General features: G+C 31.8%; 1 protein-coding gene across 1 annotated transcript; it reads left to right on the top strand.

Annotated features, from left to right (window-relative positions):
* Positions 1-11,651: 11,651 nt before the first annotated feature.
* Positions 11,652-14,383, top strand: LOC113756071 (putative disease resistance RPP13-like protein 1; the record flags this gene model as incomplete). The annotated part of the gene is made up of 2 exons (XM_027299870.1): positions 11,652-12,343; positions 12,515-14,383. Coding segments are annotated over exons 1-2 (2,561 nt in total), but the record flags the coding sequence as incomplete, so codon positions are not given.
* Between the last annotated feature and the right edge of the window lie 39 nt (positions 14,384-14,422).

A 14,422-nucleotide genomic window follows, 5' to 3' on the forward strand; every position in this document is an offset into this window, starting at 1 on the left:
TGTGTAGGGACGGTAATTGTCATGGATCGCTTACAACTTATTCCCTCCAAACCTTTTCTTATACTGGAGTTTCTGATTTTATCCAAGTAATAAATTACTTCCGTGAAAAAAAAATAAAAACTTTATAGAGAAAAGCCACAAAGAACTGGTGTTTTATTGGAAACCATCGACCCCTTACTAAAGACGATCAAATGCGGTTAGATGATTTTCTTGCAAGAAAGTTGCCAAAAACAGTTTTGTGACTGTAGTTGCTACTTTTTTCAACCATTTTTTTAGCAAGAGGTATCATTAATGTCAATATTGAGATATAGCAAAAGTTTTATACGAAATAACAAACCAATTTGTCATTACAAATACAAAACGAGCAACAATATATTACAATCAATACTATCAAAGTACAAAGCATAAAGATACTCAAATCAAATCCTAATTAGGCTTTAATATGTACAACCAAAATTGTCAGGAATAACAAATGTTAAGATAGACCATGTGCCGATATACAATGAGTATCATGTTTGCATTAATTGGCGAAATCCATAATTGAAGTAGCTTGTAAGAGCTTCATAGCCAGGTTTACTACAATCCACCATCAACCTACAGAGTCCAATGAAAAAAAAAATTATTAAACAGAAATTTACATTGATAGTTAGATAAATTAAACCTGCATTAGCCTAATATATCAACTAGGACATTGATCCTTATATTGTTGCATGAAAAGAAATGAAAATGAGGGACTTTAAAAAAATGCTAAGGATCACTTTTATTAACCACAAGTACAAAATGTGAACTGAATTTCAAACTACAAGTTGGTAGCATGTACTTAAGATGAAGAAATCATTATGACCCCATTTAACATGAAATCAATTGCAAAGTAACGCCAAGACTATTTCCTTTAACACAAAAATCGTAAATGCATTCACCCATTGCAGTTCATTCAAAATTGAGAAGTAGCTAAGCAAGCGTAACATTCGAACTTAGAAAGCATGAAATGAACTTGAAAAAAGGAATTACATTTTACTGCCAACAAGACTTCTAAGGTGCAAATAGCCAATGAGATCCTTTTTTCTAATCTTTATTATTTTTGTCCAGTATGTTCACTTAAAAGAAAACTATATTCTATTTTCTAGATCTTTAGTTAAGAAATAAACAATAAAATTAAATCATCAAATAGCAAAAAAATCAAATGCATTAAAACTGGCACAAACATTCCGGAGAAGGAGAAGTTATCACCTAAAAGAATCACATGCAGCGCAATAAAAGCATTAGAATTAGCCCAAAGGAAGGGAAAAAATATGCTTCACGAATGGTCCTACAACACTGAAACATAAAACAATAGATAATGATGAAGCACCACAAACCAGTTCAAAGACAAGCAAAATCACCTATACCATCAATCCTAATCACCAATCGGAGTAGAAAATCATCCAAAATTTCAGTTAAGTCGCTGAATAAATAAGGGTTCAATCTTAGAACATGTCATAATCAGTGTTTAGCATTCAAAAATTGTGTAAGATACAGGGGGTTTGGGACAATAAAAGGGGACAATTAGGGCTGGGCAACGAGAGGTACGGAGGAATGGAAGCGAGAGTGGTAAAGAGAGGAGATTGAACAATACGACAAAGCAGGGAAAACTCAAATCGTGGAAGGAAGAATTCTAGTATGAAAATATGTTGGAGACTACCTGAAACTGAGATTTGAAATTTTGACGGGCAGTTTTCATTTTGCCTTCCAGTAAGACCCCTTTCTCTACTCCAACCGAGATGCCCATTCATTCTAATCCACTGAAGTAGATACTTACAATTTCAAAAAGTTTATCTTGTGATTGTTAAATTGACCAAAAATGCAAGAAAAAGGCAATTGACAAAACAGAGATGAAAATAACATATCTACTTAAAAAACCTACACCATCGCTTTTCCTTGAAGTCTACCATTGCATCGGAAGGATCTTTAAAGTGTGTTCATGATTGTATAAATTTAGATCTGGGTGCTAGAGAGGAAGAGGGGAACCATATGTCTACGGAAAACTGAAAATTGATAGAAAGGGAAAGAGAAATAGAAGGAGAAAGGTGCAGAGGAGGTTGCGATTGAACTTTCGAGAGCTCTGATCTGAGAACAATATTTGAAAAAGTAGCCTTGCAAGTATGGAAGGCTTGGAATTCATATGGTGCTACGCTTGACAAGTGCTGTGCCGGGAATGGTTAAAAAATTTTCAATGCGCGGCTCTGCTAAAAATTGAAAGGGACCAAAATTTTGAAATTTTCACAAAAAAGCACCCATGATTTTCCACCAATAACATGAAACTTTGGCCCACTCGAATCAGTATTTGGAGGGAAGCTTTCCCGCACTCATTTTGGCTCCAATTTTTGATGAGGTATTATTTTCCTTTTCCTTGCTATAAGTCTCTTAATAGTGTCAAGCTTTCTACTTCTTGCTAAAGTTGTTGTCGTTAATACCCTTTTTGTTGTAGTAAACGGAGGAAAGTTATAAAGAACTGGTGTTTTATTGAAAAATATATTTTTTTCATCCGATAAATAAATTTATTTATGAAAAAATGGGTACTCTGTTCTTATAATAAAGAAAAACTATAAAGAGTTGGTATTTTATTGAAAAACGGGTTCATTTTTTTTTATTCGATAAATAATATTTTTTTTAGAAAAATGGGTACTATATTCTTATTATGGAGGAAAGTCATAAAGAACTAATTTTTATTGAAAAAAGAGTTTATTTTTATTTTATTCGATAAACAAATTTATTTATGGCAAAATGGATACTCTTTTCTTATAAGGAAGGAAAGCCATAAAGAACTGATGTTTTATTGAGAAACGGGTTCATTTTTATTTTTTCGATAAATAATTTTTTATCTGATAAATAAATTTATTTATGGCAAAATAGGTACACGGTTCTTATAATAGAGGAAAGGCATAAAGAGTTAGTATTTTATTGAAAAAAGGGTTTATTTTTATTTTATCCAATAAATAATTTTTTTTAGAAAAATGGGTACTCTGTTCTTATAATGGAAGAAAGTCATAAAGAGTTCATTTTTTTTTTATTGAAAAACGGATTTATTATAATTTTATTCCAGCCAACTGTGACCCATTTTCCCACTAACCTAAGTTAGACGGACTAAATCATTGAATTTGTTAACCACAGTCAAAATTAACACAGAAGTAGCTGGCTCAAATCACTAAATCCTTTATGACTTATACTAAATCAATACTAGGAAGCTTATTTGAAATAACAATAAAATATTTTATAAATGATTAAAACTTAGTACATTAGTTAGTAAGTACTCGTAACATACTTGTATAATATATGATTATATGTATAATTTAATATTCTTTTGTACTTATATATTTTAAAATATTCTGTGAAAAATATTTTGACCTTTCACATAACCTTAGAAAATAATAAAATTTTATCGTATTATAAAATAATAATTTTATCTTATTATATTCATAGGTGTTAAACTATAAAAATTGTGATATAGAAACAAGTGATATTCTACATGTAACTAGGAAGATTTGTTGTTATTGTTATTCAAACTTTCAAACTTTTTAAAAATTGAAAATGATTACAAACTTGCTTTTCTACAATTAGTATAATTTGTTAATTAGCCAAAATTCTAGCAAAAGGCAAGCAAATGCAACTTGTAATCAATCCATTCTGATGCATGTAAAAATAAGGTAGCATTGTGCAAATAAATAAAAAAATTCACTTTATATAGTTCATTGTGACAACCAGGCTTATTCCCACATTTGTTTGAATTTTGATTACAATGGATATAACCTATTCCCTCCAAACCCCAAATTTTGAATTACAACATTCAACCAAAACATGCCCAAACTCTCAGGCTCGGTCATACAAGGACAACTAGTGTGAATATCCATACTACGCACGGTGCTTACATTATTAAAATAAATTAAAAGATTATACCATTTTAATTTGAAAAAAGTTAAAAAAATTATACCAACATAATTAAAATTTAAGATTTGACTAACAATAGTTCAAAATATGACAAAAACTGTAAATCATTCAAGAATTGTGTTTTTGCGAAAGATGAATCCTAAAATGATAATAATAATTTATATTAGAAAATGAATGATATTTGGATAGAAATAAATGTAATTGCATGTTTTATTTGATTTTCAAATGAAATACTTACCAATATTATGCATTCGGTTTGATAATCTTGTACAAAGGCGCGAATATTTTTTACACCAATCAACTTTTAGTATGAAAATTAATATTGGTGGTTTAATTAATTCTATTGAATTTTGAAGAATTCGTACTACAAAAAAAGTTCAGCAAGACTTGTATTTTTTTGAAGTGAACTTGCTGAATCTTTTTAAAATATTTCATTGGGATCACTATGGTGTGGGATTCGCTTTGTGATTAGTTATTTTTTTTCTTTGTAATCTTACAGGTTTGAAATTAAGATGCTGTTGAAATCAATAATGGAACCAATGGGGGCTAATGGAGGTCATAGCCCTCCTCCCCAAGTTTTAAAAATTTTAAATTATATAAATATTTGTGTAAAATAAAACTGGTCCTCCAAATTTATTATAATTTTAGTTTATATTATGAGAATATATAAGTATATATATGTACGTGTATGCGTGAAATAACTACATTTGGGTGGGATCACCATAGTGTAAAATTCATTTTGTGATAAGTTATTTTCTCTTTTGTAATCTTGCAGGTTTGGAACTAAGACGCTATTGAAATGTGTTTGGATAGAGTGTTATTTAAAATATTATTTGAAATAATTATGATAGCACTTTTTGTGATATGATGTATGTGAGATAAAAAAATGGATTGAAAAATGTGTTTATAATATAAGCAAAATATTATTTGAAAAAATCTGCTATCCAAACACTTCCAAACTAATAGGGGCTAATCGGGGCCATAGGTCCCTTCTTTTCAAAGTTTTAAAAATTTTAATTCATATTGTGTAAATATTTGTGTAAAAAAAAATTAGCCCTTCTAATTTTTTATAATTTTAGTTTATATTATGAATATATATATGTATATATATGTATGCGTGTGTGTGTGTGTGTGAATTAACTACCTTTGAATTAATTTTTTATTAAAATTTTTTTATTTTTTAATCCCTTTATAATTTGTGAATGATTGTGAGAGTAAAATATATTATGACAATAAGATACGTTGAATTGTGAAAATTGTAATTTAAACAGGCTACTAAATTTTGGATATTTGACTTTCGTAGTTGCGAATTTCTTAAATTAACGGTTAGTTATTACTATCAGTGATATGATAAGTGTCAGTAATAAATGTGAGATGTGAATTGAAATTTGCAGATATCATTTTACAGGGGTGGTTATTATCTGTTAGTTAAAGTTTAGGAGTTTGAATTTTACGGGGTAGTGAAAAAAACGTGCGGGAAATGTGGGAAAAATATGAGCATAATTATAGGATTTGTAGGAGCGGTTACACGATTAGTTAAGAGATAAACATTTTTTAATTATAAAAATGTAAAATTCTATTAAAATAGCATTCAAACTTTTGACAATTTTGGAAGCTCCCTATCCAAAACCCCCTCAGCAATACATATAGATATACTAAATGATAGTTATGGTAGCGAAATAGTTTTTACCTAATATAACATGTTGTTGCACTTTTAGCGATCATTTGATTTATTGTTGGACATATTCATGTAAATAGAATAACACCTAAAATTATGGAAGTAATATAAGTTTCCTATCTAAAATAGTAAGTTAAGCCTAATAGATTAGTAACTTTTAGTGATAATTTCAAAAACTTCCCCTGAGGTTTCTGACATTTACACTTATCTCCCCTGAGGTTACTAATCCTTTACAAATTCAGTCCAAATAATTAAAATATTATTTTAGAGAGTGAAATTAGAATTTTGTACCTGATTTGTGCTTTGTGTTACATGTCCAATGAATGATAAAGTGTTACAAATTAATTAACAATTAATAAACTTTAAGAAGCGTAGTTTATAGGCAAATACATATTACATTTTAAAGTATCAACTCTTTACGGGTATTTTACTTTCAAATATTTACTTTATTACAAATATTTATTCTCAAATACAGATATGTATTTACTCTCAAATATTTAATTTTTGTTAAACACAAAACCTACCAGTTTTTCTTCCGTAGAAATATTAATATAACACTTTTTAATTTAGTATAAATATTTATGTATTTAACATAAATTAAATGATTCAAGATAAAATATCCATAAAGAGCCAATACTTTTACTCATGTAATGAATGAAAAGCCATAAAAAATTAATATTTTATGAGGCCATTTATTTTTAAAAAAAATATTTAATTTATATTAAATAGATAACCTACTGACTTTTTTGCAAAGAATATTACTGTAACACTTTTAATTTTTAATTACAAATGTTAAATATATTTATCATAAATTAAATATTTGAAAATAAAATATCTGTAAAGAGCCGATACTTTAAATAGGATATGCATATTTGCCTATAAACTACACTATTTAAAAGTAAGGAGTATAGTTTATTGATTTGAGTTAAAGAGTGTAGTTTATTGATTTAAGTAAGGAGTGTAGTTTATAGGCAAATACGCATAACTTATTTAAAGTACCGTCTCTTTACAGGTATTTTATTTTTAATTATTTAATTTATAATAAATATATAAATATTTGTAATTAAAAATTAAAAGGTGTTACAATAATATTCTTGCAAAAGAAAATCGATAGGTTATCTATTTAATATAAATTAAAATTTGAAAAAAAGAAATGGGCCTATAAAATGTTAATTTTTTATGGCTTTCATCCAGTTACATGAGTAAAGTATTAGCTCTTTATGAGTATTTTATTCTGAATCATTTAAATTTATGTTAAATACATAAATATTTGTAACTAAAATTGAAAAAAATGTTATATTAATATTTCTACGGAAGAAAAACTGGTAGGTTTGTATTTAACAAAAATTAAATATTTGAGAGTAAATACAAATCTGTATTTGAGAATAAATATTTGTGATAAAGTAAATGTTTGAAAGTAAAATACATGTAAAGAGCTGGTACTTTAAATAGGGCAATCGTATTTGCCTATAAACTACGCTCGTTAAAGTTTATTAATTGTTAATTAATTTGTAATACTTTGCCATTCATTGGACATGTGGTACAAAGGACAAATCAGGTACAAAATTCTAGTTTCACTCTCTAAAAATAATATTTTAATCATTTGGACTGAATTTGTAAAGGATTAGTAAACTCAGGGGAGGTCAGTGTAATTGTTCAAACACATGGGAGGTAAGTGTAAATGTCAGAAACCTCAGGGGAGGTTTCTGAAATTATCCTAACTTTTATACCTCAAAAAGGTAAATTGGAATAAATATTAAACTTAATTTTTAAATAAGTAGATTACTACTTTATATCCCAAACTTACTTTTAAAAAGAGTAAGTTTAGTTCAAATAATAGTAAGTTTTTATACATAAATAGTAATTCTTACTAATAAATAGAAATGTATAAAAGTATTTATCGAAAAAAAGTATAAGAACGGAGTACCCATTTTCCTTAAATAAATATTTATTTATCTGACAACATTATATTGAAATGCATTTTTCGATAATAAAACCAGTTCTATATGGCTTTCCCCCATTATAAGTAAAGATTAAACCCATTTCCGTAGAGGCCCATTCATATATTCAAACGTGTGTTTCAATTTAAAAGTTTCAACTCTTTATGGCTTTCCTCTCTTACAACAACATAATACCCAAGGTGCCTTAAAGACACAATGTTTTATCAGATAAAATGAAAATAATCCCATTGTTGAATAAAAAACCAGCTCTTTATGTCTTTTGGACCGTTACACGAACAGAGTAGCAAGGTGCCTTAAATAGAAATGTATTTATCGGAAAAAAAGTATAGTTAAACCCGTTGTCTTATAAACGACCAGCTCTTTATGGCTTTCGTCCATCATACGGTCAGGAGTACCCAATTTTCTTAAATTGAGTACTTCATTTATCGGAAAGCATACAAAATAAACACGTCGGTGTTTATTAAAAGAACCCCACTTTTCAATGCTTTCGTCCGATTTCGCGCTTCTTCCTTATTACTATGCATACCGTGTTAGCTTATCCGCCAAGCTTCGCCCCTTTTTTCCCTGCGTACGACCCCCTCACTTTGGAAGTTGCCTAATTTAGGCACTCCACATTTTACATTTGCAGTTGTAATCCCCCAACACCCAACAGCCCTCCAGGTTGCAGGTAAAGAAGCCTTTTACAGGTGTCCATCACCCACACTTCCTCTATCATTTGTGGTCACAATCATACCGCAGCAGCTTTCCACACCTCTTCTCTGATTCCTAAACATACCGCAACAACATCCACCAACCAATAAAAGCAAATGTTCGAATTCCATAAAAAACTTGACGTGCCTCTTTGGTGGATTATACCTAATTGCTTCAATTCCAACACTTCAATCATGCAAATTGATGTCAACATTGGCATGCATTTTACTTGATACATAAAAATTAAAATTTTTTTAGTTTATTGTTAAGTTCTTTTGTTACAAACAAATCAATAAATAAAAAAATGGAGGACCAATAAAAAAATGAATAGCAGTGATGTGTTTGGATAGAATATTATTTAAAATAATTATTATAGTAATTTTTATGATGTGATGTATGTGAAATTAAAAAATAATTATGACTTTTGTGTGGAGTAGAAGTAGGTGTGCTGAGGAAGTTTTGATCTAATAGTTAAGATTGAAGTTCTAAAAATTAGAGGTCCTGATTTCAAATCACTCATCTCCTTCCCTCTCTTGCTAGGAAAAATTAAAAAGAAAAAGTGGAAATAGGAGTAGATTAAACTCATCGTGTTTAAAAGATAATAAAAAATAAAAATTTTATCAGAAGGTGTGCTTAACCCTTTATCTTTTCAAAATCGCTGCTCAATGGAAATTAGGGACAAAATTAAAAGTTACTTTTTGGCAAAGTATCTTATTTCCAATCAATTAGCCGATTTATGACTCCACTCATAAATGATAAATCGAGTGGTACAAAATTTGTCACATATACCTTTTTATTGCCGTAAAAGAGAGCAAAAAAAAAAAGTTACCAAACACCAAATGAGTGAAATTTTATTCCATTGCCAGCCCAAACAGTAAATGCAAGCAGTAATTTCTCAAGGTTAGACTAAAAACACAAAAGTAAAAAATAGCCTAAAAACACAAAAAAAAAAAAAGAGAAAACGCGTCTGCTGCCATGGATGACCGTGGAAATGGTTGGGTAAGTTCCTTTTCAATCCACCCAGACTGAATTATTGAAATGGCCCAGTGACTTCATTATTGGTTCAGACTTCTGAGCGTAGCCTCAGTCAATCTGAGATAATAATGGGAATCCAATGCAAGTACTGGCCACCACAAGATAGAAAAACACATGATGGATCTCGTACGGGTTTGTCTACTTGTGAAAAGAAAGCAGAAAAAGGTCCCAAACAACGAACAAGTGTAATTCTTTTTCAATACGAACCCAATTAGTAAATGCAAGCTATAATTTTTCAGAGTTAGATGCTAAGAAATTAAATTCCATCTGCCTTTTAGAGTAAGTTAGTTAGAAAACCTGGTAAGCTATTGTCTTAAATCATCATCGATATTGAATTTATTGTTTTGTAAAGATGATAATTAAGTGTTGAATTCTAAAATTTCTTTTAAGGCTATTGTGAAATTTAGGGAAATTAATTCTGAGTCAAAAAAAAAAATTGTTTAAGAACAGCAAAACAATTTTATTTTCTTTCTTTGGGGAAAAAACACGTTTGGATTCTTTGGAAGGCAAGAAACGGTCAGAAAAGAAAATTTTCTGGTCAGAAACTTTTTAATTTCTGTCGGTTGGAAGAAGCTGTGGGAAAGTTAACAAAAGAATTGGATGGATTTCGTTTCCCTCCCTGATTCCCTCCCAAAGCCAAAATGTCGTCCGATGAAAATTGGGTTGAAATGGTAGGAAAAGGCGAAGGCTTAAGTATACTTTTACAATATGACAGTTTTACCCTTAAAAAGTTCCTAAGAAAAAAAAATTATTTTTCGAATGGCTCCCTATAAAAACCGCCACTCAATAAAAAAATTCATCTCACTCTTCTTATCTTAACGCAACAAACGCTTGAACACTACTGTTAGAGAGAAAACAGTGCTATAATACTCTTTCCTGCATCTTTTTGCTCCGACACAGTAATCTCTTCTCATTGATAGTTTCTTCATATTATGGTGCACTGACTTGGGGTAATGATGGAATTCCTTTTTGCTTGTGAATTTCCATAATTGCTAATGAATGAAATCTAAAATTTCAGATGTATTAGTTGTTTACAAGATACAAATTTTAACTTGTAATGGTTAATAAGTAATAAATACAAAAAGTTCATGAGAATTATGAAAAGTATTGTCAATGAATGACAATAAAATTATGAAAAATCAAGAAACAATAATTATAGAAGAGTACATTTTTATGCTATTTGGTATTGATAATAGGATGGAAAACATGACGGCGTAGTTGTAGATGCCTAAAAATGGTTAAATATGATAAGAAACAAATTTTAATAGTCCTTTATAAAAATGGTGAAATTAAAAGAAACTATATTAAGTTTTGGAGTTAAAGATGCAATTTGTCGAGTACTTCCTTTTCGCTCTATTCATGATTACGGCCTAAGAAACTGGACAGCCAATTATTTAGCCAAATTTATTTGCTTACATCACCATTATAATTTTTAATACATCTTTTTATATTTTTAACCATCTTTTTATCTCACATACATCACATCACAAAAAGTATTACAGTAATTATTTCAAATAAAATTGCAAATAATATACTATCCAAACAGATCCTAAGGAAATCGGAAGTCCTTCCATGATTACGGACAACTCCCACAAAGCTTACTACAAGACAACTCCTTTCAAAATAATTTTCCATATCTAAGCTTACTAATCATAAAAATAGCAACTACAAGACAACTCCCACAAAACCAGGTAGTTTAGATTTCAAATCAAGATTACCCATCCAATTTCCGATGCCTTCCTCTAGATTTAGAGCCATAATTAAAAAAAATTACACAAACAAATGATTGGATTAACAAACACCGGATGTAGTACTGAGTTGATTTTATATTTTAGTTGTGCAGATAGCTTGATAGGAGAGTATTTGGGATAATATTTTTAAAAAATACTATTGTAACATTTTTTTATGATGTAACGTATACGAGTTATGGGATAAAAAGATAATTAAAAAAATTAAAATATAATTAAAAAATATTTTTATTATACAATCAAATAATTTTTTATAAATAACGAGCTATCCAAATAGTGTCTGAGACTCTGACTTGTACGTAAATGGCAACTTTTTGTTAAAGTAAAGAATTCATTTCCTTTCCTGTCGTGTCTTGTCTATCACGTTGTCGGGAACCTTTTCTTGCTTTTCGTTTTCCTTTTATTGCAGCAAATTCTAAAATGAGTTTTCAAAAGCTGAAAGTACGAATAAATAAAAAAGATTAAAAATCACCACCAACTACTCGTACACTTTTGGTTTCACCGACTGCTACATTCAACTCGTTCTCACCTTCAAACTTGCAAATTGCCCGGTTCCATTCCATAACTCTCAAAACTATCAAATGCTCTCTTTCTCCCAGATATCGACCTGACCTGATGGCGGATGCACTACTTGGTCCCATTGTAGAAGTTCTAGTGGAGAAGGCAATACATTTGGCTTCTGAACAAATTGGCCGGTTTGTTACATTCAAGAAAGACTTGGCGGATACGTTGACTCTGATCCAGGCTCTCCTTCATGATGCAGAGGAAAGACAGGTGACTCAACCATTGGTGAAGCTTTGGCTGGAGAATCTTGAACGTGTGGCTTTCGATGCTGGTAATCTGTTGGATGACATCAACTATGAGATGATCCGGCGCAAAGTTGAGATTCAAAACCAAATGAAGAGGAAGGTATGCTTCTTCTTCTCACTCTCCAATCCCATTGCATTTCGTTGCAAAATGGCCTGCAAGATTCAGAAAATCAGTATGGATTTGAAAAGAATCAATGAAGACGCAAGGGACTTTGGCCTACAGCCACAGATTGGAGCTAGAGATGCGCCTCGTGTTCTTCCTCCTCCCAATGTAGGAGGATTTATAAAGAACAGAGAGAGTGACTCTGTTGCTGTTGATACGGGTTTCGTTGGAAGAGAAAATGATGTCTCAGCAATAGTAAAACAGTTGGCTGCCCCAAATAATGATGAAGCTATCTCCGTTCTCCCTATAGTAGGGATGGGCGGGATCGGGAAGACTGCATTGGCTCGAAAAGTTTATAATGATCCAAAGATTGAGGAACATTTTGAGGCGAGAATGTGGGTATGCGTGTCGGATCCGATCTTGCCCAAAAAATTTAACAATAGGATCTTTTTGAGCTAGATGCAATAGAATCATATGAAAGAAGCGAAATCCCAGAGCCAGAAAGAGTAAAGTGAGGGTAAGGACGCCAAAGTCAAGCGGCTTAAGGGCTCATTGGATGGTAAAAGGTATCTACTGGTCTTGGACGATGTTTGGAGTAAGGATTCCGTACTATGGAATGACTTTCTTGAGTCTTTGAGGGGTACTAGCCCAGCCATGGGGAGCTGGATTCTTGTGACCACTCGTGAGCGAGAAGTGGCAACCATCACGAGAATTTCTTCTCCTCAAGATTATTCCTTGGAACAATTATCAGATGATCATTGTTGGCTCATTCTCAAAGAAAATGCATTGGGTGCTAGGAAAGTGCCAACTAGACCGCAAGAAGATATAGGTTTGAAGATTGCAGAAAAATGCCGAGGCTTACCATTAGCTGCAAGCGTTCTCGGGGGCATGCTGCGCAACAAGGAAATAGGTGAATGGCAGAAATTAGAGAGTGGGCTTCAAAGAGGTGAAAATAATGGCATTGATGAAATTTTGAAGTTGAGCTTTGATCATCTGCCATATCCATCTCTTAAAAAATGTCTTGCGTATTGTTCAATTTTTCCCAAGGATTTTGAAATGGAAAGGAATCAACTGATCCAACTTTGGGCGGCAGAAGGATTTCTTTATTCAAATCCAAGAAACAATAATATGTGTATGGAGGAAGTTGGCAACATGTACTTTACCATTTTGTTGGATAGTAACTTGTTTCAAGATGCAGAGGAGGATGAGCATGGGAATGTTGTGAATTGCAAAATCCATGATCTTGTGCATGATATGGTGCAATCCATTTCCAGTTCTAAAACTTTGAGGTTGACAGAGTCTGGAAGTGATGACCAGGGGACGTTTCCCATCCAGTATCTTGCACTAGAGAGAAGTGAAAAAGAAATGCCATTTCCTCCCTCTGAAAGGTTCAAGTGTATTACAACATTATTTTTGTTGGAAGACAGATCACTTAATGATAGAGAGATATCATTTTTTATGTTGCGAGTTTTGAGCTTAAGGTCATCAAGTGTCGAGGAGCTTCCTAAATCAATTGGGAAGCTAACTCATTTGCGGTACCTTGATTTATCCAGACCTTCAATCAAAATAATGCCAGACTCTCTTTGTCGACTTTATCATTTGCAGACATTAAGAGTTGAAGGTTGCAAATCATTGACAAAGTTTCCAGAAAATTTCACGAATTTGGTGAATTTGAGGCACTTTGAGGTGCGAAATTGCACAAACTGCAAAGAGTTACCAACTCTTGGGCACATGTCCTCCCTCAGATCTCTTCACTTGGAAAGTCTTGATGGCATAACAAGCATAGGACCTTCTTTTTATGGAGAATCAACCATACATAGTGGAAGCGGCAGTCAAAGTCCCCTAAATTTGTTTCCAGCACTTGAACATTTCAGTCTAAGGGACACGCTCAATTTGACTGAATGGACGGAAGCAGAAGTTGATGATAGAGAATTGATGGTATTTCCTGTCCTTGAGACGATAGAGATTGAAGATTGCCCCAAACTAGCAACTTTTCCAAGTCATTTTCCAAGTCTCAAGAAATTGCACATCCAGTCGACTAAGAATGGGTCAGCAGTAATGAAATATATTCGCAGCAGCGGAGTTAGCACTCTCACTGTTCTTAGCCTTTTGTATGTGACTGGGTTCACCGAGCTACCAAATGTGTTATTTCAAAACAATCCAAATCTTGCATATCTCCGGTTAAACAATCTTGATTTGACCCATTTCTTGGATTTTCCGTCTGATGTTCCTCAAACTTTAGAAGGTCCAAATTCCCAAACAGTGCTTGAGTTGAGCCAACCACACACTTGTATTGACAATAGTGCTACTCAACGTTTGGTTGGTCTTGAGTCCCTTGAGAAATTACATGTTCGATTTTGCAATTCACTCAAGTCGATTTCAATCCCCAAGGGAGACAAGTACCTCACTGCCTTGCGAGGATTAGAAATTTCCGGGTGCGATGGGTTGACCCACTTGTCCATCCCCCAGCTATC

This window comes from Coffea eugenioides, unplaced genomic scaffold (assembly GCF_003713205.1).
Source record: "Coffea eugenioides isolate CCC68of unplaced genomic scaffold, Ceug_1.0 ScVebR1_1941;HRSCAF=2881, whole genome shotgun sequence".
In the NCBI taxonomy this organism is placed as follows: domain Eukaryota; kingdom Viridiplantae; phylum Streptophyta; class Magnoliopsida; order Gentianales; family Rubiaceae; genus Coffea; species Coffea eugenioides.